General features: G+C 32.5%; 3 protein-coding genes and 1 non-coding gene across 11 annotated transcripts in view; 3 read left to right on the top strand and 1 right to left on the bottom strand.

Moving 5' to 3' along the window:
* Nucleotides 1-10,968, top strand: part of LOC125223478 (methylthioribose kinase 1-like) — an 11,279-nt gene extending 311 nt beyond the window's left edge. Inside the window, exons 2-7 of one of the 2 annotated variants that reach the window (XM_048126648.1) lie at nt 7,543-7,671; nt 8,422-8,731; nt 9,141-9,315; nt 9,421-9,622; nt 10,171-10,385; nt 10,611-10,968. In XM_048126648.1, coding sequence (XP_047982605.1) covers nt 7,543-7,671; nt 8,422-8,731; nt 9,141-9,315; nt 9,421-9,622; nt 10,171-10,385; nt 10,611-10,782 — 1,203 coding nt within the window. In that variant the 3' untranslated portion in view covers nt 10,783-10,968. Of the gene's footprint in view, nt 1-7,395; nt 7,672-8,421; nt 8,732-9,140; nt 9,316-9,420; nt 9,623-10,170; nt 10,386-10,610 lie in introns of those variants that run through there. The other variant, XM_048126646.1, reaches the window with a different exon arrangement.
* A 47-nt stretch (nt 10,969-11,015) lies between these two features.
* On the bottom strand, nt 11,016-12,033 carry LOC125223479. Its single transcript, XM_048126649.1, has one exon. The coding sequence runs from the start codon at nt 11,981-11,983 to the stop codon at nt 11,240-11,242; it is 744 nt and encodes a 247-aa protein (XP_047982606.1). The 5' UTR covers nt 11,984-12,033; the 3' UTR covers nt 11,016-11,239.
* A 2,256-nt stretch (nt 12,034-14,289) lies between these two features.
* LOC125185711 lies at nt 14,290-14,442 on the top strand. The gene has a single exon (XR_007170218.1). It is a non-coding gene; the product is annotated as a U4 spliceosomal RNA (small nuclear RNA).
* A 421-nt stretch (nt 14,443-14,863) lies between these two features.
* LOC125219532 lies at nt 14,864-16,870 on the top strand. 7 transcript variants are annotated; one of them, XR_007176153.1, is made up of 4 exons: nt 14,864-15,100; nt 15,307-15,464; nt 15,647-15,715; nt 16,578-16,870. XR_007176153.1 is itself a non-coding variant. In XM_048121538.1 (4 exons), the coding sequence occupies exons 1-3, from the start codon at nt 14,958-14,960 to the stop codon at nt 15,667-15,669; spliced, it is 282 nt and encodes a 93-aa protein (XP_047977495.1). In that variant the 5' UTR covers nt 14,869-14,957; the 3' UTR covers nt 15,670-15,715; nt 16,578-16,870. The 7 variants fall into 7 exon arrangements, 3 of the variants coding, with proteins under 3 accessions (XP_047977498.1, XP_047977495.1, XP_047977494.1); XR_007176151.1 differs by having other exon boundaries at nt 16,548-16,870; XR_007176152.1 differs by having other exon boundaries at nt 15,647-15,719; nt 16,548-16,870.
* Nucleotides 16,871-22,994: the final 6,124 nt, after the last annotated feature.

Genomic DNA, 22,994 nt, shown 5'->3' with positions numbered 1-22,994 from the left:
TATGTAAAGTGTAATTATCCCTTTTTTGGTATGTATATTTTTCATATCATTAAATTTTCTCTCGTTTCCATTTTTGTTTTCTCCATCTCTTATTTAATTTATGTTTTTTCTAAATAAATAATTCTCATATTTCTGTCCCGTAAGGCCAACAGCTCGATTGAAGCAAAGGGTGGTTAATTTTGATCTACTGAGAAATCAAATAAGGCCAGCCACTTGAATTGAGTAAATCGTGGATGGTTAGAAATGTGCCACTCACCGGAATGATACATCGGACTAGGGGTGAGCAAAAAACCGAAAACCGAATATCCGAACCGACCCAAACCGAAATTTTGAAATTCGGTTCGGTTTTTTCGGTTTTTCGGTTCGGTTCGGTTTTAAAATTGCAAAAATTTCGATTTTTCGGTTCGGTTCGGTTCGGACGAAAAAAAAATCGAAAAACCGAATTATATTTAATATAAATATATTTAAATATTATTTATATATAACTCTAACCCTAATAAAATTCTGCCTCTCCGCCTCCTTTCACAACGTCTCCGCCTCCTTTGTCAATCTCTCTGCCTCCGTTCTCAATTCCGTTTTCCACTCTAAATCTGTAACCCTAAAGGCTAAATTTCACTAACTCTAAGCCTCCAACTTGTCTCCTATCTCTGTTCTAGCCCATCGCCTCAAGCCATCCACGCCGTCTCCGCCCTCCAGCAGTGCGGCCGTGCTCCAGCCATCTATGCCGCCTTCGGCCGTGCTCCAGCCATTCACGCCGTCTTCAGAAGAAGGTAAAAACTCAGACTTGTCTATTTTCTTCATAGCTCTCAAATTAGTGGTCAAAATTAAAATACCTAAGTTTTTGTGTTTAGGCATTAATGTGTTCTTCAAAGGATAAGTATTTGGATCTGTAAACTTTGATATTTAAAGATGATTATTGCAAGTATTGAAGCTGAATTCATATGCTTAAATTAAGTGTTGTGATATTTAAAAATTGGATGCCCCTAATCATCCAGATCTGCTGTCCAAGATTCAAACTTTTTTTTTTCTCTAATTTTCTACTGTTCAGTACCATTTCTTATACATTTATATATTCTCTCCTTCATTGTTAATAACTTATGGGATTATTTTGTATTACAGATTTTACAAAATTGATTCAAAGCTTATGATAAAAACTATGGCCAAAGCTCATCCGTGGAACAGAGAGGATTGAAGACTTGGGAATGGACTACATTGTTAATTTGTTATAATTTGTTGTATATTGATTAGATATCATGAAACTCTTTATTTTATGTTCCTGCCTAAATATTTATTTTTGTTGGTTGATGGATGTTTATGATTTTTTGTGTTATTTTTCGGTTTTAAAGTTTTAGGCTTTTTTAAATCGTATAAAATTTCGGTTTTTCGGTTTAGTTCGGTTTTTAAAGTTCGGTTTTCGGTTTTTCAGATTTCGGTTTTTCGGATTTCGGTTTCGGTTCGGTTTTGATTTTAGCCTAAATTTGGTTTTTCAGGTACGGTTCGTGCAAGTATTGAAGCTGAATTCATATGCTTAAATTAAGTGTTGTGATATTTAAAAATTGGATGCCCCTAATCATCCAGATCTGCTGTCCAAGATTCAAACTTTTTTTTTCTCTAATTTTCTACTGTTCAGTACCATTTCTTATACATTTATATATTCTCTCCTTCATTGTTAATAACTTATGGGATTATTTTGTATTACAGATTTTACAAAATTGATTCAAAGCTTATGATAAAAACTATGGCCAAAGCTCATCCGTGGAACAGAGAGGATTGAAGACTTGGGAATGGACTACATTGTTAATTTGTTATAATTTGTTGTATATTGATTAGATATCATGAAACTCTTTATTTTATGTTCCTGCCTAAATATTTATTTTTGTTGGTTGATGGATGTTTATGATTTTTTGTGTTATTTTTCGGTTTTAAAGTTTTAGGCTTTTTTAAATCGTATAAAATTTCGGTTTTTCGGTTTAGTTCGGTTTTTAAAGTTCGGTTTTCGGTTTTTCAGATTTCGGTTTTTCGGATTTCGGTTTCGGTTCGGTTTTGATTTTAGCCTAAATTCGGTTTTTCAGGTTCGGTTCGGTTTGGGCAAAAAACCGAACCGAAACCCGAATGCTCACCCCTACATCGGACTTCCATCACGTGGGTAGGCAAGAGAAGAGATAAAGAGATAAACCATCATCGACTTGGGCCCTGCTCTGATACCATATTAGAAATGGGTCACTCACCCCTTAAAAGGCCTTATAAGGGGGAGGGTTATCCACACTTATATAGAGAAACTCACCAAGTCGGTGTGGAACAATGATTTGGAGAATCTAACAGTTATTATCTATATTCTATAAAAGGTGGTTGATAATACTCAAAGCTAGATCTGATATGTTAAACTTAGAAATTAGATAATGTTCAAAAGTTAAAAGTAATTATCAGATTGATACTCAAAGCTAGTTCCGATATGTTAAACTTAGAAATTAGATAATGTTCAAAAGTTAAAAGTAATTATCAGATTGATACTCAAAGCTAGTTCCGATATGTTAAACTTAGAAATTAGATAATGTTCAAAAGTTAAAAGTAATTAGATCCAGCTGACAACTATTTAATAATGCATTAGAAAATGCAGTAGCCTATGCAATAAGGTGATTCCTTCGTTCGTCAAGAATTTCTAATATCATAGTAACTGACTTATTGACATCGCATCGTAACAATTTAAAAGACTAAAATAAGTTTGAGTATGGTCAAGGATTACCAACTTATGACGCGTGAACATTATCTCGTCAAGAGCTTTAAAAGATCGTAGCTATCCTATAAACATCATATCAATCTGATAATTACTTTTAACTTTTGAACATTATCTAATTTCTAAGTTTAACATATCAGAACTAGCTTTGAGTATTATCAACCACCTTTTATAGAATATAGATAGTAACTGTTAAATTCTCCAAATCATTGTCCCACATCGGCTTGGTGATGATCCTAGCTTTTTTATATAAGTGTGGATAACCCTCCTCCTTATGAGGCCTTTTAAAGGGTGAGTGACCCATTTCTAATATAGTATCAGAGCAGGATCCAAGTCAATGATGGTTTATTTTATGGTAAAAAAAAGTTATTTCTAAAAAAATATTTTCACTTTCCCAATACTCCTTTATTTAATCAAAATAGTTGTGTTATTTCGTGTACTTTCTCTCTATTATATTTGATTGAAATAGTTACGTTAACTTTTGTTAAAAAAGATAGGGCAAATTGTCTTTGAAATCATGAATTTTCATAAAAGTTTGGTTTTTCCTGTGAACTTTAAATGTTAATGAAAAGTCATGAATTTTATCGGGTTGTGCAAATTTTCCATCCGACCCGACTTGATAGTTTTCCGGCATCAACCTATCCTATGTGGTAGCCGGAACACAAAACGACGTCGTTTTTTGTTTTTTGAAAAAAAAATTAAAAATTCGCTGACTATCACCGCTGGTGGTGCGTCGGAGCGGCGGGAGGCGGTGGCACTGGGGAGAACATCACCTAAAACTCCTCCGACGCTGCTGGAGAGAACATCATCTCCGAACAGCCACGATTTCACATCCTTTTCTGACTTGGGGATCTTGCCTTTGAATAATTGGAGTGAGAGTTAAGAGAGGGCAGTCAGCGGTGGATGGTGATGATGGGGGCAGAGCCAACGAGAGGAAGGGACGGAGGGTGACGGAGCGCCGCCGCTCCCATGACGGCGGCGACACAATGAGGCCTAGAGTGGGGAGAGATAGAGGAGGGGGAAAGAGAGAGACATAAGGGAAAGAAAGAGAAGAAGGGGAGGAGCAGGTGGTGCGCCGGACCGGCGACAGGTGGTGGCGGTGCTGGAGTGAGGAAGGAGAAAATCTTTTTTTTTTTTTTTTTTTTTTTTTTTTTTTTTTTTTTTTTTAATTAGGGTTAAGGTAAATGGAGTGGAAGAAGAATGGGAATAAACACACTTAGCATCCAAATCATCTTCCATGTCAGCATAAATGCAAACATCATCACACTGTTTAGCCGGAATACCCGACTCGGGAAATCGGTACCAAGAGTAAAGTTCATGACTTTTCATGCTACACTTAAAGTTCACGGGAAAAACCTAACTTTTGTGAAAGTTCATGACTTTAGAGGCAATTTACCCAATTAAAAATAGAAAGTTCTATAAACTTTGTACTATGTATTATTTGAAATACGTACAAATTTAACCTTTTTTATATAAATATTTTGAAGGAAAATAAAATTTGACCTAATATTTTTTGGGATATTGGCATGTAATATCACGAAACTTTAAAAAAGTTGGGTTTTTCCCTCGAACTTTAAAATTGACAAATAATATCACGAACTTTATCCCTGGTTTGTTTTTTCCCACCAATGAAAAAATTCCCACAAATAATATTATGATACGAATTTGTTTTCGTAATTTCTCGACAACAATTTTGAGAGTTTCAAGCTTTTCAATCTTTGAAGATAGTTTTTCTTGAAGCACACCCTACAAAATTGTTCTTCAATCTATTAAAATAACATGAATTTTTTTATTCGTGGGAAAAAACAAACCGGGGGTAAAGTTTGTGATATTATTTGTCAATATTAAAGTTCGTGGGAAAAACTCAACTTTTTGAAAGTTTCGTGATATTAGATGCCAATATCCCTTTTTAATTTTATTGAAATTATTTAATTTTTTATATCCTAAAGCTGTTGATCTTATATAAAAAGTAGTAATTAATTAGAATTTGACAAATTTCAATTATCACAATACAAAATAATTATAAAATTTAAATAATTTTCATAAAATAGTTGCGATAATGGCTATATAAAAAATAAAATTTGTCAAATTCTAGTTAGTTATTTTTATATAAGATATTAAGATGGTGTCAATTTATTAAATATAACTACTTTAGATTAGAAAATTAAATATATTCTTATCGTCATTACTATTAACACAATTTTTTATCAGTCTTTATTATTATTATTAATATAAATTATAGTGATAATATAATAAAAGTAAAAGAGAGATGAATAGTTCACTCCCTTCCGTCCTATATTATACACATTTTTCATTTTAGGTCGTTAATTTGAGATTGATTTTCTAGTGTAATCAAATTAGTATTTTAAATGTAACGAGAGGTCGCTTAATAATAATATACTTAATACTAGTACTTAATTAGCTAAAATATATAAATAATGTAAGTAGTTTGGGTTTAGCCGAAATATAAAAGTGAGAGTACTATAAAAAGAGAGGAATATTATTAAGAGAAATTATAGTAATAATAATGGCAACATATTTTAGGAAATAAGTATCAAATAAAAGAAATAGTATAAGAAAAAAAAACGAGAAAAATAAATAAGCATTAACTAAATGTGAAAAGTAGCAGATGAGAGAAAAATTGAAAGAGAGTAAAGAAATAATGTTGAGTTAGAATTATAAAAATGTTCATATGACCATTTTGTAATTGTGATTTAAGAAATGTTTTAGGAATTATAGTAGATTATCTCTTCCGCCTTACGATTCAATACTCAAAGCCAAATGGTATTCAAGCTCCAATCACATAAAACTAAAAAAAAAAATCTTTCTAATCTAGATGATGATATACTCCTAATCTCATAGTAGTGATTTATAATGATTTTATGAAACAAAAATTTGCACAAAAAGAAACACTATTTTTTCTAGTCAAACTTTTACATTCAATTCGTGGAAATCATTGGCATTATAATGTCATTTGAGTTATGATATACACCTATTCTCACAGTGAGTTATAATCACTTTATGAAACAAACACTACCATGAAAAGATACATTCCAGTCAAACTTTGACATTCAATTCGAGGAAATTATTGGCATTAAATTGACATTTTTAATTTCAGCTAAAAGTTTAATTATATAAAATTATTTCATATATTATGGCTATAAAACGGTTACTAAGCTGCATCGACTCTAATACCACTTATGATAATGTATTCCATTTGTCCAATTAATATTTATATCAACTTCCTTTTTCCTTTGTATTTATTTACTTTAAACTCTTACTTTTTACTACCTACGTCACACAGTAAGAATCACATTTTACCATTTCGAGCCGTCCCACAATAAAAGTCGCATTTCACTTTTACTATAAATGATAAGTAGGTCTCACATTTCACTAATTCACTTCACTCACATTCTATTATAAAACTAATATAAAACGTGAACTCCATATTTCATTAATTTTTTCAACCAACTATTTTTAACATTTCTTATAATGTGCCGACACCGAATGTGATCCCCAATGGCGAAGCCACGTTGAGGCCAGGGGCCACTAATCCCCCCATCAATTTTTGTTTAAAATATATTGTATATATCGATAAATTGTTATATGTGAACTTGTTAATCTAGTTGGTCACGAACTGCGTCTTTTGTATAAGTGGCCCGAGTTCTACTCCCTTTAGTTACGATTTTCCTCTCTAATTTTCTCTACTTTGTATTTATACAATTTCCCTCTTCTTTCTATTTATGCAATTTTTATTTTATTTTATTTCAGTTTATGCAGTATAACGTGTATAGTTTATTTTTTTCACTTTCAGTTTTTCAGAACATAATTTCTATTTGTTCTCTTTTGTACCACAAATTATGCTCATTTTAATTCATTGTCATTTTGTAATTATTTTCTTACATTATTATAATCATAAAAAAAGATTAAAAATTAATCAATGTATTCTATTCGTTATAAATTCTATTTTCATTGATATTTTCCTCGGTGGCATTTAAACATCATAAAAAATTCATTTCTATCCATTATGCTTACATAAAAACTAAAAATATCAAATAATCGAGCTTCCAATTCATGAACATTGAAAAAATCATATAACTATTAATAGTAATTTGGGCCCACAATCATAAAACTTCTGGCTTCGCCATTGGTGATCCCTATTATGGGATGGATGAAGTATTATTTTTTATAATAGTACGTTCTACTAATTCATTTATACATATTTTATATATAAAAGTATGGCTTATAGTTTATGAATAAAAAATAACTCCTCCGTTCTACCGTCCCACAATAATTGTCACACTTCATTTTTATCTTCAATAGGTCCAACATTCCACTAACTCACTTGAGTCACATTTTATTATAAAATCAATATAAAAAAGTGGGTCCTACATTCCACTAATTTTTCCAACTAATTTTTCTTTATATTTCTTAAAACCTATGCTCATAATAAGAGTGACAATTATTGTAGGACGAAGGGAGTATTAATTAATATGGGACAGGAGGAGGAAGGAGTAATAGTAATACTATTTTTTTCAAAATAATGATTTAAATTTCCTATCACAGGAGTAAAATACGAAAAGTAGAGCGAGCGTGCTCCGATTGGTCGAGCCATGGAATATGATTCATCCCCATTATACCCTTTTCCCTAATCCTCGCCATTAATACAAAAATTTCCACTGGCGTTAGTCATGCCTCTATCCACGCCACTATAACTATAAAACTCCGGCATCCTCTCCGCCACCCTCAACATGGCTTCCGACGGATTTCAACCCCTCACCGAGCAGTTGCTGGTGGACTACTTGAAGGTCACTCCACCTCTCGCCGCCAAGCTAGGCAACGACTTGGATAAGCTTGAAATCAAGGAGGTCGGCGATGGAAATCTCAACTTCGTCTATATTGTTAGTGGACCCTCGGGATCTATCGTCATCAAGCAGGTGCGGATCATTAACGATTTTCTTTCTTAAATTTGTACACATCAAACTTGCTAATTTGCTCTTCATAAGATTCTTTTGTCTTGGCTTCTTGTTAGGTCTTTGCCACTTCTCCTATTCCACCATGTTGACTTCCTATTTTCCTTCCGACCATACAAATTCATCAATAACTTAGAAATCATCAATATTGAGGTGTTCATCTGTTTTATAATCACTCAAGAGTTGCTCAACTAGACCAAGCCAAAAACTCCTATGCAACAACTAGTTGAATCAGAAGAATTTAACTAGTGATGGTGAGAAATCTGACAGTTATGAAAAGTAGAAGAATTAATATGATAATCAACTGATACATTTATTTTGGGCATGAAATTTTAAAAATTGATATATAAAGGGAGAGATAATAAAATACGAGAGAAGAGAGGGGAAAGTAGAAGACACACTAATAAATATTTTTTTTTTGCCAAAAAAGGGAAATTACTCAGGTAACTTGGGACAAGAAATGGAATCCGGCAAGTAACTTGGGACACAAAGAGTAATAATAATACAACACATTCACTATATTTAACTCATTATTGCTAGGATTTTGCATAAACAATGCCACTGAAATGTGCTGAGGCCAAGTTGATCTCATGCTCTTAGTTAAAGATTGTTAGAAGTTCTCTTGTCTTTTTCAAACATCCTAGATAATACCAGTATCTTTGTAAGAGACTGTTGATTGTTTCTGTTGTTTAACTGATGGTAAGAAACCTGCAGGCTCTTCCATATATTCGTTGTATAGGGGAATCATGGCCAATGACAAAAGAACGTGCCTATTTTGAATCATCAGTTTTGCAAGAACATGGTGGCTTGTGTCCAAATCATGTTCCTGAGGTTTACCACTTTGACAGGAAAATGTGTTTGATTGGCATGCGTTACATTGAACCGCCTCACATTATCTTAAGAAAAGGACTGATAGCTGGGATGGAGTATCCATTGCTTGCGGACCATCTGTCAGAATATATGGCAAGGACACTTTTTTATACCTCCCTACTGTATCGGACCACAACCGATCACAAAAGTGCTGGTAAGGAATTGTTTCTACAGTGATCCCAATTTAAAAGGTGTTTTTATAACATTTTTACCTTTTGAAGTATCAGTATTTCATAAACATAATGTGTTGCAATGTTTCTTGCACTTTAAGCCTATATCCTTTCGTGAATGTTACTGCAGACGCGTAGTTAATCTGAACCCATTTTCCTTTAGTCAATAATTCATATTTCATACTGTATTTGGTTTTGAGTGTCGGCACCCTTTAAGAGTCAGGATAGCAAACAAATACTATTAATGAAATTTTTTTGCCTGCTAGTCTTTTTTAGTACGATTTCGTAAATTAAGAATTTAAATAGAAACTATTATCATGTCCTGGTAAGTCAATCTTAATCCTTCTGAAATGTCTTGCTGCATATTCTAACTGAAATTTTGCTATTTTGCAGTTGCTAAATTTTGTGGAAATGTGGAGTTATGCAGACTTACTGAACAAGTTGTGTTTTCTGACCCTTACAAAGTGTCGGAATATAACCGTTGGACGACTCCTTACCTTGATGCTGATGCTGAGGCAGTTCGGGAGGACAACATTTTGAAACTTGAAGTTGCTGAGCTGAAATCCAAGTAAAATTCAGTGCAGACCCTTTTTTTTTTGTTATTTTTCCATACTTATTTCAACAGTTTTCATGTGATACCGTTCTTACAATTTTTTGGTATCTTGTAACTCAGATTCTGTGAGAGGTCCCAAGCTCTTATACATGGTGATCTTCACACTGGTTCAATCATGGTTACTCCTGATTCAACTCAAGTGATAGATCCTGAATTTGGTTTCTATGGGCCAATGGGATTTGACATTGGAGCTTTTATTGGAAACCTGATTTTAGCTTATTTTTCACAAGATGGACATTCAGAAAAGGAGGGAGATCGTAGAGTATATACTGCCCTTACATTTACTTACACTTGCACAAGTCCAGTGATACAATTGCTACTCTATTTATTTCTTGTCTTAGTTCCTGTCGTTACTATATATGCCCGACCATCTTACTTTTTATATTAGGATCTTTTTTGCCACTTTTATTGTGTAGTCCGTTAAATGATGATTTCCAATCCCTTAATGTCAGTTGCAACATTTGTGAGGTCATTGGGAAACATTTCCCTCTCTTCGTTTAGTTAGTTGCAACTACTTGAGCTAAACCATGCCTCATTAGTTAGTCAATACTATAAGTCTTGATGTGATTAGGAAACTTTTCCCTCTCTTTGTTTATTTTGCCTTGTTCACTTTCACTTGTTATCCATGTGGTTAAGGCTTTTCAGTTTGATTGTTCATTAGAGGGCTGTGTTAATAGAACATATTCCTCATTTGAATGTAAACACATGCAAACTTACCCTTTTAAGCTTCCTGTCTATTCAACCTTTTCGGAGATTTACTTGTTTTGTAATTTAATTTGTTGACATAATATTATTTTCATTTCCTATCAGTCATATAAGAAGTGGATCTTGAAGACAATATTGGATACTTGGAACCTCTTCCACACAAAGTTCACTGCTCTTTGGGATAAACACAAGGATGGTTCTGGCGAGGCTTATCTTCCAGCAATTTATAACAATCCAGAACTCCAGTTGCTAGTAAAGCAAAAATATATGGATGATCTTTTCCACGATACTCTCGGATTTGGTGCTGCTAAAATGATAAGGTTAGATGATGTCTTAATCCTTAGGCAGTTTATGATCTGGTTTCCTTTTACTGTTCCCATGATATAGTCCACCAGTTCTTCCAATCCAGCTTCATCTGATGTCTCAGCAGTGGTTGATGGAGAAATCCAGTTTTACTCTTTTACTGATTATCATTACATTTGTAAGAAAAAGAAATGAAAGACAATCATGTCTAAATGACACATACTTTCTGGTTAAATTCGTAGGAGAATTGTTGGCGTGGCTCATGTTGAAGATTTTGAATCAATTAAAGAGGCTGACAAGCGTGCCGAATGTGAGCGCAAAGCTCTGAACTTCGCTAAGACCCTTCTGAAGGAAAGGAGAAACTTCCACAAAATAAATGAAGTTGTTTCTGCAATTGAGGATCTCGATGCATGAGATATCTGTTCAAGTAAACTAAACAAGCTTTCAGTTTTTTGAGTATTTTCTGAGATAATTATAGTTTCATGCGAATATTTAGGATGGCTTATAATGCATTGTAATATATATCGTAATGTTTTAGATTGCTTATAACTATCTGTCTGACAAAGGTGTGCAAAATAAACAAGTTCTAGTTTTTACTTATATCTTATATTCTGGGCAATTCTTCTCTAAATTGTTTAGTAAATTACCTCGCTTGTGCTTTTACTTTGGTCTCTACTTTATGATATTATAGTTTCACTTGTAGGTTGCCGTTTGTTTGTGATAGAGACTGAACTGTGTAAACTTTAATACCTGAGACCTTTTATTCAATTCATATCCATAATTGGGGGAAACATTTGTAGAAACAACACATTCCTCCATCTTTATATAACACTACTAGAATCTAACACTCGTACAAAGCTGGATATTTCCATCAGTACTTCAACCCTTGAAACATATCGACAGACGCTTCTTGAGGTTGGTTCCCATACTTGGCTTTGTACTCTCTCCAAAGCTGATCCACAGGTTTCCCCAGCAACTCGACCCAATAGTTATCGCTGTATGTGTACTGCATCTTCAGGTTTAGTTTTGCAGTGAAACCATTCAGCAAACTGTCACAATACTCCAAAAACCTTTCTGTCACACCATAGCCTTCGTCCCACCTCTTACCAGCACCGGGTTTAGTATAAGTCGCCTGATCGTAGAAGCCCGACTTGACCATGACATAATCTGCAGTCCCCTCCGTCAGCCCTCCTGGGGCTCCAAAGTTACCGTGCCACTGGAACACATGAGTCATCTCATGATACATTAAAGAAGTGAAAAACCGCTTTGATTCTGACCTAGGATGGTAAAATTGGTCCAGTGCCGAGGCACTTATGTTAATGTTGTCACCGTTTTTGTATGCATAACCTGGGAATTCGGAGATGTATACATTCACAACAGGCACATGCCTTCTCTGCTCAGACCTAGTTTCTTCGAAGACTTTATAAATGAATTCGGTGATATCTGGCATGATTGATAAAGCGAAATTAACACCAATTTCTTGGTCGAACATCCTGCCTCCAGGAGTGTTTGGCACGGTGTTCGTCACCTTGAAGTCGACTGCGTGAGTGTTGTGTACTAGGCATGCTAGAAGAAGAGAAACAGGGATGAGGAAAATGCAGATGCTTCTATCCATGATTGATGATTATCAAGGCTAACTCTATTGCAGGGTTTGTTATATAGGCAGAAACTATTTGACCGGATTAAATGTGGTCGCATGCATTGTGTTATTATTATTTCCAAAATATCTACACTGAGGTGGTAAGAAATTGTAGAGGGGAAAATGTGTTTACTAGTTATTGCTGGCTATATTGCTGATGGGAAAATGTATTTACTAAATAAGAATATGTACTGTTGTTTTCAAATATTGTTGTTTGTTGAAATCAATAACTATGTCCTTCCAATAATAATAGGAAGTTGTCTTAAAGGCATTCTTATTCTCTGGAATAGATTTTGGTCCTACGGTTAAATGTAAGTGCAGTGGTTATTCTCAATAAAAGGTGTAAGAGGACTGATACGAGCAGTGTCTCGGCTCACGCAGAACCCACCTCCAAGGCCGAACCATCATTGCCAAGTCCAGATAGCTCGCCCGAACCGCCAGCTGCAATGCGCCCGTGTCGCACGACTTGTCTCCCAAAATTATTTAAGGGTTATATTTGAGCTATTATATTCTCAAATTATAAAGAAAACAACAATTTACTTATTTTTTCTTCATGAAGCAGCAGCGTGAGTTAAATATACTATGCTACTCCGTGATAACCAAACGGTAGAGTCGTAGAGAAGATAATGTTTGGTTCGAGTATTCCGTAGCGCAACCTTTAAATTTAAATTCATTCCCATCCAAAAAAATAAAAAGTAGTAATAGCGAACGGAAAACAGTAAAATTGCACTCTACTAACAATTTTTTTTATTAAGTTAATATATTTTTTATATTTAATTTATGTAGTTTTCTACTTAATTAATTTTTAGTAATTTATTTTAATTTTTGAACATTTTGAACTGTGACTGAAAATTGAACTGAAATGAATTAAAGTTGATAAAATTGACTGGAGTCACATGATTATTGAAAAAAATGAAGATATAATAGAAATGAGAGAGAAAAAAGTAATTATACTCGACGAAGAGAAGATCAATATCATGCTCAATTTATTTAGATCTAAATGTACTTTGACTTATGACGAGTTGAAGAACTTATATGAACTTAGTAAAGCCAAACTCTAATTCAACCTGAAAATATCAGGTTTCAATCCAATTGTTTCGTGCGTATGTGTGCAGATTATCGTGTCGTGCAAAAATTTGTTGGCTCTACCTTAATGATAGTGAGTGTATTAAATAATTTAACTTGGCACGACACGATAACGAGCAAAGCATGATGTTACACAATAATATATGATGTATTATACAATTAAAACATGTTATAACATGATTAAAATTTTATCATTAATTAATCTAAATAATAAATTAAAGTATAACATTTTTTAATTAATAAAAATAAAAAAATAAAATTTTTACTCTTAAAGGATAACCCAAATCCTACCCTGACCCTGACCCTACCCTAACCCAAAATCAACGTGTTCTTATAAGGTCAGACCTATAAGGATCCTAACCCAAAAATTGCGTGTTTGTGTCAGATTACCATGTAATGTTAAAAATTGATAGCTCTAGTTGAGATCAAGGAATTGAAAACTCATACCGACTAGTAAATTGAATGAGAAGGCATTTTAGCAGTGCATACATTCAATATTAATACAGAAATATTCTCTACCCCATCCCCAGACCATATTAGAGGAAACTAAGCAGTTAGTCTTCTGATAAATTCTATTTTCATCGAAAATGACACAGACAAAGTAATAGATGAATAAAAGATCATATGATATGTGAAGCAGAGTTAGTAAGAAGGAGAATTTGATAAACAAACATAGCTTTTGAATAGGCATATACATATACATAGATTTCCTCAACTTGTGTTGTAATTTTGAGATGTATATCCTGGCTGAAAAGCTTATGGTGCTAAGTAGAAATTTGTATCGCGCAGAGACACAGTTAGCAAGCTTCTTAAAGTCATTATTGGAGTCAACTTCAGCCTGTTCATCAGACTCCTCTCCTTTCACAAATTATGCTCCTTGCTCATGGACAATCATGCCAAACACATTTCTTATTTCTACGTCTTAAAAGAAATCTATCAAGTAAAAATGGAGCTAACCTGAGAACACCCTTATTATTGTTGGTATGAATTTCAAAATTCTGACTCTCTCTGAGTCAGAGACACCCTGCATTAGCAAATATCGTTGCGTCTTAGCTCATCCTTCACTGCACAAGAACATGTCTCCCAGCTTTTAATGAATAATGGCAAAACCATCTTTTATCCCACATCGGTTAACACACTGAAAAATGAAGTGTAGCTTGTTGTACAAAACGGTGAGTAAGTAGATGAAGTAAAACATCTTTGCGCTTGGGGCAATGACGTAGCTAGTGAGGTTCTAACCGAGGCGCGTCTATTGCTGGTTGAAAACTATTTCCAAACCCCCTCTTCGGCCATTGCTTGACTTTGGCCGTCGAGAATTTCTGGAAGGTCTCCCTTTTTAGGGGAAGGACCTACAATAACAGTTTAATTTTTGGAAGGGCTTCAGGTTACAAAATTGAATTTGGAATCGTGATATGGGCGAAGGCGTATGTAGTTGTAGGAAATGGTATCGAAATTGTGAGGGAAAGAATGATGTTTCAGAAAAAAATGCACTACTATTGAATTGGAATATGCTCATTGAGAGTAATAGAATTTTAATCAACATTTATCACAAAATATGTAATTGGACCGGATGTTGTTCCTAATATGGTTCCTATGTTCATATGGGGCCCAATACATTGACGCCGAGATGGGCTTTTCACATTATTAATTTACCAAACACGAAAAAGGATTAGTTAAAGTTTAGGAAATGGTCACAATAAGTAATTGAATTTAGTTTATACGAAAACTGAATTAAAAGTGAAAATAAAAAGATTAATTAATTACGTTGAACTGAATCTTCTACATGGGATATGGTCAAAATCATTTCTAAAACCCTAGACAAAACCCGAGCTTTTCCCCCAAATTCCACACAAACGCAATAACAATGGCTTGGCGTGGTTCGCTTTCCAGATCTCTCGTCTCCACGGCAAGGGCTTCCGCCTTCCGCTCTTCGCCAACCCGCCTCCTTCCTTCCCCGATCGTCGCCCCTCGCCTCCGGCCCCGCCGCTTCTCCTTCTCCAACCCCAGGTCAGATTTATTAACTCTAATGCTTTCAATGTTACACCTTTTCTACCAGCATAAGGGTTTAATGGTCCTGTGATTGACCAGGAGTTCCACATTTTGCCCTCTGATCTTACTATCATGATTGAATTGATGTTATTTCGCACCCTCATTTTTGCTCTCTGTTGCAGTTGGATATAGTATTTGATATCGAATTATTGATGATGTTACAGGACATTGGGGGAACTAGGATGTGCGCAGTCATTGCTTCCACTGAGTAGCATGGCGGGAGTACAGCTGACTTCACATTTGACTCTCAACGTTCGGGCTTTCTGTGAGCTGTCCCATGGTACCTTCCACCGTTCTTGTCAAGATCGCTAATAGTTTCTTTGTGAGTCAAATACTGTTGTTTGAGGATAGTCATTGTGATAGTCATAGTTTAATTTTTTTATTTTTTAATCCTCCCATTAGTGTAACTAAAGCCATTGATGAATGTTGGTGTATTTGAATTATACTGGTATTTAACTTTGTTGAATTGGTTGATAAAAAATATGGAATGATTGGGATTGATAGGGAGGATTGGAAAAGATGGGTGATTTCAGCAGCGGTTCCCAACAATCAAAGGCTCCCTGGCACTACCTTGTAGGTTAAATTTTATTCTTTGAATTCTAGTTCAACGAGTGAGGAAATTGAAATCACATAATCATGCTTTTTAAGTTTACTTTTCTGCATACTATGTTTTGTTTTTGCTTTACTTAACAAATGTTGAATATATAAGATAGGGCTGAGTGTGATTAACGTTTTAATAAACTATGATCTTGTGACATCAATTGCTCTGAGAATCATTTTTGGCTGAGTCTATGATCATCACGTTGGTATGGTTGTATCAAAGATATATGCTCAGGGTATTGCAGATTGAACAATTGCCGTGAATGACCTATTTCCTACTTATCCATAATCCAATATTAAGGAAATCTCTTGTATACTACTCTACTAAATAAGGAAAAAGTTGATATAAATGGTTTGCAGTAGCTTTTTCTGATTCCGTTCGTTTATAGTGCATTATGTTTCATTGAAATTAATGAGATTGAAGTCTTGTATGTATGCTAATTTATCTTGGTTTTTATAAGTTGTCAGTTGAGAAATGGATACTTGGAATATAACCAACTGGTTCTTTCTGGCCTGGATTTACTTAAATTGTGCATGTAGAAAGATGGCAAGATATTAATCAGATTCATACAGACTCTAGTGTAATTAGATTGGAGTTGCTTAGTGTTTAATCAGTTGCAAGTAACAAGTGGCTATACATAGTACATTCTACCCCCCCTTGAAGTATATTAAACAGCGCAGCAAGCACATCTCTAAGTAGATTAACTCAATAGTCAATACACTTAAATCCTCTCTCATTATAAGATCAACACAGTTTCTGAGTGTTTTTCTTCGGCTGTCATTTACTCATCTTATGCTGTCACAGGTACTTAAATGTATTTTGGGTCTTGCGCAGAAAGAGCTCAAAGATCTGGGTCTTGTTCGATAGGAATGTCTTCCTGGAACTTTCCCTCATTACATAGGAAAAACAAATAAAGATATGGCATTCCCTCCTTTCCTCCTTTCCTTTGCAGACTGAATTGCATTTACTGGCTTAATGTCTTGAATTCTGTGACACTCAAAACTGCTGCATTTTTTGCGCATGCATATATGCTTGACCTGTATATTGGAATTTGATTCTTTACGCTCTTTCAAATTTTTCCATCTACAACATTGGTAATACCATTGTCAAATTTGGGATTCCTTTAACTTTGATGTCTTATGATTTTTTATGCTCCACGATACCATTACTCCATTAGTTGTACGCCTAAATTCTCGTTTTGGGTGAGTTTAGCTAAAAAGTTTCCCGGTATTGGAATCTTTTTTTTGTTTTCTATAAAAGAAAAACACATCAATGTTAATGACCGTGTTTAAGAGAAAAACGGCAATGCTATTGGTGTGTTTACCTTCTCTTTAAATACGTCAATAGCATTTTCGTCTTTCTCTTTAAACCCGCTGCTAGCATTGGCGTGTTTGCCTTTGATAGAATATATATTGCGTGTTGTATGGAATGTCAAATTTTACCACTATCCTAAGTGTTGTTTTTGCATGAACACCATTTTAGTTGCCATATGTCAAGGTCTGTTACTGCGTGACATATTTTCTGGACTCCCTTTAGATGATTTTCTCCTATAGCTCATGGGGTATTCGACTAAGAATGTTACTTCCCTAGTCCATGAAAAATAGTACTAGTTTTTTTTTGCCATTTTTGGATGTCCACAAAAAATAATCTTATTTTTAAAAATGAAAAGTTTTTTTTTTCTTCTCATATTAACTCACTTTTTCATTCTCACTTTATCCACTTTTTCTCTTCTCTTACTTGACCAATTTCTCATTAAGACTGTGCCGTCTACAAATGAGACAATTTTTTTTGGATGGAGGGGGTAGTATTTTTCAAATTGTTGAAATCATTCAAATATGTTTTTAAATATGCTCAAATTCTTCATCATAAGTAGCTCACGATCGACTCTTTTTTTCTTGTTCGCTACAACACCTACGTTCTCTAGCTGTTTCTATCTCGATCGATTCTGCTTTTGAAATAGGGAGTATATATTTTTTGGACCCTATTAGAAGACCTTAGAATTGTAGATGCACAAAGTTTCTGTCTTTGTATAACCGTTTTATATGATTTTATTAATATTGATGATATTGTTATTAGCCACAGATGTATTATTTTGGTTATAAATTAATTATTAGTTTGTTTGAAAGAATCACAACCAAAACTTGAGATTATCATGAGCTGGCAAGCTTATGAATGACAATGCATACAATTTTGCAATAAAACATGTGCTATTCAGTATCAAAATTATTTTAACTGAGTAGAGGTAGTAGATAATTTCATGTTAAATGAAATTAATTATATAGCTCATCGGCCAAATAGTTCAAGATTGATCATCGAGCTCAAAGTTGTCAAATTTAATTGAATATAAACTGTAGTTTCTTTTATAAATTAAGTACTAGTATTCTCTTAAAGGTTCTATGAAGTATGAATAGACATGTTGTGTGACCAAACAAATAAGTCGAAATCACTGACTATGTCAAATATTTTTGTGGGGTTAAAAAAAGGTAGGTCCAACTTCAGAATCCAATTTGGTCTAACCAGATAGAGGATTAGGGTTTGGCTGGCATTAATATACTACTCCACTACAAAGCAAAAATCAATGATAAAATGAAAAATGTGAGATAAACGAATTTTGAATTTGATGTCACACGTTTGTTTTTCCTTAACAGACAGCACGAAATCAACCATTCAAATTAAATGTATTGTTGGACCAATCAATTCTGTTATTAATTGATGTAACAAATCGATAAAAAGTAAGAAGAAAAGTGCAACTTCCTTTTGAAATTGGATAGACAGCTACTTATTCATTGTACATATTGTATCAACGCTTTAGAAATTGTTTGTCAAATGTCAATAACAACAAATAATTATTTAAATAATTTACATATTTTCTAGTAACAAATTTATTTACTTGTGTATGGTAAGGTCAAAGTTGATAACTGATACCTTGAGATTTTTAATTAAACACGTATATTATCATACTTTGCCCATGTGTTTTACTATTTGAATTAGTCAAACAACTTCCAGATATAACTCTCGAAACTATCGAAGCATAAATCTCGATATCATCGAATCGTATTTATTTCTTAAATTCTTTACACATGTTTGCTAGGTACTGAATTTCTACTGGAAGTTCAAGTAGTCACAAGATATGCTAGAAACATAGAATACTTTCAAAGAATTATTATTAAGTGTAAGCTTTATATTATCTTCATAAATTGGCTTTTAATATTTTATTAGAACTTTAACCAAATCTTTTAATTTGACCCTGCTCTGTAATAAAATAATAGTACTAAATTATTTTTTAGCACTGGATTTCCTAAACTCGGATAGTATTAATTTATACTTCCTCCGTCCGCCATTAGGAGTCTCATTCATGGGCGGCACGAATTTTAAGATATGTTAAGAAAAGTGGATGGAAAAAAATTAGTGAAATAAGGGTCTCACTTATATATATTAGTTTTAAAAATAGTACTCTCTTCGTCCCATAATAGATGATACACTTTCTTTTTTACTTTGTCTCACAAAATATGTCACATTTCATTTTTTAGAAAAAACTTCATCTTATGTTAATATAAATATAGTAGTACTCCTACTATTTTCTCTCACTACCTAACACACAAAACAACATCACCTAAAATCTTGTGCTAATTTCCAAGTGTGTCATCTATTATGGGACGGAGAGAGTAGTAAGTTTTATGCGATACAGTAATTAGTTACAATTTAATTTTTGTCATGTATTTTAAATATTATCTGAAAACGATGATTAATTCGATACAACTTAAAAACATATTGATATACTATTTGAAACACTAAACATATGAGATAAGATTGATAAAATTTTAGATATAATTTATAAAATCATTAAAGTTCGAGATAAATTTAACGATTTTTTCACTTTTTCCGTTAATTCTTTTGATTTTTTGTGTTTCTATGTTATTAGTATCCCAATACATTATACATGTGCATTTTCTAAAAACATTTTTACTCCCCATATGATGACACAATCCTTTTTCCTATCCAATTATTGTTTCTAGTCTTTGTAACGATATTGCGTATGGAAATCAACTCAAAGGAAACGTGAAAAAATAAAATTCATAATTATCAACTATTTTGTGATTGACTGGAATTTAGATATGGGAAGTCCACGATTATTGTTTGTCAACAAGTGTTTGGTCTGAGCAAGAAATTAGTAGTACTAATTAATTGCATGCATCGTTATGTATGTCATCGTCAAATATGCCTAATTTTACTTTGAATTTTTTGAGTAATTTTCTAGTGTATTATTGTTGTCAATAGGTCAGATTATGCCTAATAATAAAAGGTATAAGCAAGTTAAATAGTACTACGTTATTATTAAAATTTATTAGTATAATTTTATTTCGAATGCCAATTTATTTGGTTAATTAAAAATTGAACCAAATCATCTTCGGTAAACTCCATTTGGATCGAAAATAGTACTACTATGTGATTGATAACCGGGCTGACATGGTAATTTGTACTTATCAAACATACTCAAATAAATTAATAAAACATAAATATGCTAGCCGCAATAATATACATTTCCCTCCGCTAAAATATTAGTACTCCTTCCGTTTATTCATAGTTGAGGTGGAACTTTTCGGATAAATGTTGGGTGTGTTAAATAAATAGATAAAAAAGTAAGCGAGATGAAAATGTAGAGAGAATAAAATATAAAGTGAATAAAGTAGAGAGAGGAAAAAGTTACCATATAAGAAAACGACTCAATTATAAAAAAATTTCCTAAAATGATAAAATGACTCAACTATGAAGAAACGGAGGAAGTACTAATCAAAGCGGTCTACGACGTCACAGCCATACAATTTTTTTTTAAATTTGGGATTGGCATACTATATTAAACAATGAGCTGCATCCGACCATGATATGGTGTGCTTCAGGTATTGTCTGCCCCATCGCCTCCATGTCACTGTCAATTTTTTTGATTTTATCTCAGTTTTTGTTTTCTGACAAAATTCCTAAAAAATTTTGAAACAGTAATTATTCTCTCATTTAGTGGTGCTAATATGACAAAAATCTTCGGTGTCCGTCTATAACCCTTAATTAGTGTTATTAGTAATTAGTAACTCAAATAAAAACAGTGGTAGTTAGAGGTTAATTAACATTTAGTACTCCGTATAATTTATTATCGGTCACTTGTTTTGTCCCTTATCTTATGGAAATAATGAAATTAGTTTTCGTTCTCCTACTTTCTAGATAAATATACCCTTAAAAATTACATTCTCTCTCATGTTAAATTGTAGCTTACTAATTGTGTAACAATCATCTTATCTTATGATATTAAAATGTGACAAGAGAGTAGTAAATTACTATTCAAACTTCATCTACACAGAATTTCTCTTTAGAAACTCTGTTTAACTAATTAGATTTTGTGTTATTTACTAGCTAGATCTTGAGTAGAAACTATAGAAGATTTTATTACCAATTAAATGTGCAAATTAAACACATTCACTCTTTTCTTTAGAAGATATGAAAACTCCAAATTTTTTGATCTCCTATATGGAGTATAACAGTACACACATATATTCCTATAATATAACAACTTAATAAGTATTACTACTATACACCAACTTGGATTACAACATTTGTAGAGTATGCATTGTATACAATCTGTTATGGCATTAATGAACGTTGTCATCATGGTCTAGATTAATAGTTGGATTATCATTTAATGGAAATTATTTGGTAAGTGTGACTGTGTATATATTCATATTATTTTTCAAAATTTAAAATTTAAAATCTTATTAATATTTACCAAAAATATTTAATGGGAAGAAATAAATTTATGAAATTAACTTTATTATAGTGGAGACATTATATCTGAAAATCACGACCCTTTTTTTATTAGTTCCCATTTGCACTAAAGAAATGAGTATACGATTACAATTTTAAAACAAATATTACTATAGATTTATTCATAAAATTTATGTAAAAAGTTTGATATAATTATGCCATTGATATTATAGCTAACCGTACAGATTTATTATACTCCATATGTTATAATTTTCATCAATGTTAGAATACTACTATTATTTTAATAATCTATCAATTATTGTAAATTTAAAATTTATTTGCAATACTAAAATCTAAAATGAATAATCGTGTCTGAATAATCATAACGTGATTATTTAACATTATTACATTAACCATACAAATTATATTAATTTGAAATTTGTTTTATTGATTTTCATGAACATTGAATCTCTCTTAGATTTTCCATTAAAATATTGAATATTATTTCCTATTTCCTTTAACAATAGGCTACAATTGGAGAAAGAATTCACTAGCCAAGGAATACCAAAATGGCAATCCTATTTAGTATGTCATTCACTAGCCAAGGAATACCAAAATGGCAATCCTATTTAGTATGTCATGTCACACTAATAAAGTTTTGACAAGTGAAAATATGTATAACCCCAATTCCAACTAGATATATTAGATTATGGAAACACTCTAAATATAAATATACACCATTTATTATATGGAAAGTTTGTGCATATAATAAATACACTATACATATAGGTCCATCATTTCATTTTTTGAATAATATAAAATTATTTTTTCACTAAGTCATCTTACTCGTAAATTAATATAGTACAAAATTAATCACATCACTCGTTTTAAGAGTTTTAGGAGATTACTTTTTTTCTTCTTTATAAATATAAAAAATGTAGACAAATAAAAAGGGCAACTATAACTTCAAATTTGTTGACATTAAATACTACTCTATATAAATTAAATTAATAATACAAATGATTATGTAGTGTATAAATTAAATTAAATACGTAATTTATAGCTAGACATTAACTGTATGAATATTATACATTTTGTTAAATTATAAAAAAATTAATAATAATAAGATAATCTAAAAAACTAATCTTATTAAGATGATCTAGAAATTAATTTTATTACATTATTTTTAATATAGCATGAAAAAATTTCATAAATAAAATAAGACAAATGATTATAGCATGATAAAGCAGTTACATTTAAAATTTTATAAACTAAAGCTACTATTAAAAAAAAGTGATCGTTAGTATTATTTAGTGTTTATATATAGAATATGCATAAACTTCTATATAATAAATGGTGTATTTATATTTAGATTGTTTCAAAATTTATATATCTAGTTGGAATTTGGGGTTATATACATTTTCATTTGTCAAAAGTTTATGGGTGTAACATACCAAATAGGATTGCCACCTTGGTATTCCTTGACTAGGGAATTTTTTC

Source organism: Salvia hispanica, chromosome 4 (genome assembly GCF_023119035.1).
Source record: "Salvia hispanica cultivar TCC Black 2014 chromosome 4, UniMelb_Shisp_WGS_1.0, whole genome shotgun sequence".
NCBI classification, from domain to species: domain Eukaryota; kingdom Viridiplantae; phylum Streptophyta; class Magnoliopsida; order Lamiales; family Lamiaceae; genus Salvia; species Salvia hispanica.
This window is presented reverse-complemented; position numbering and strand designations above follow the sequence as displayed.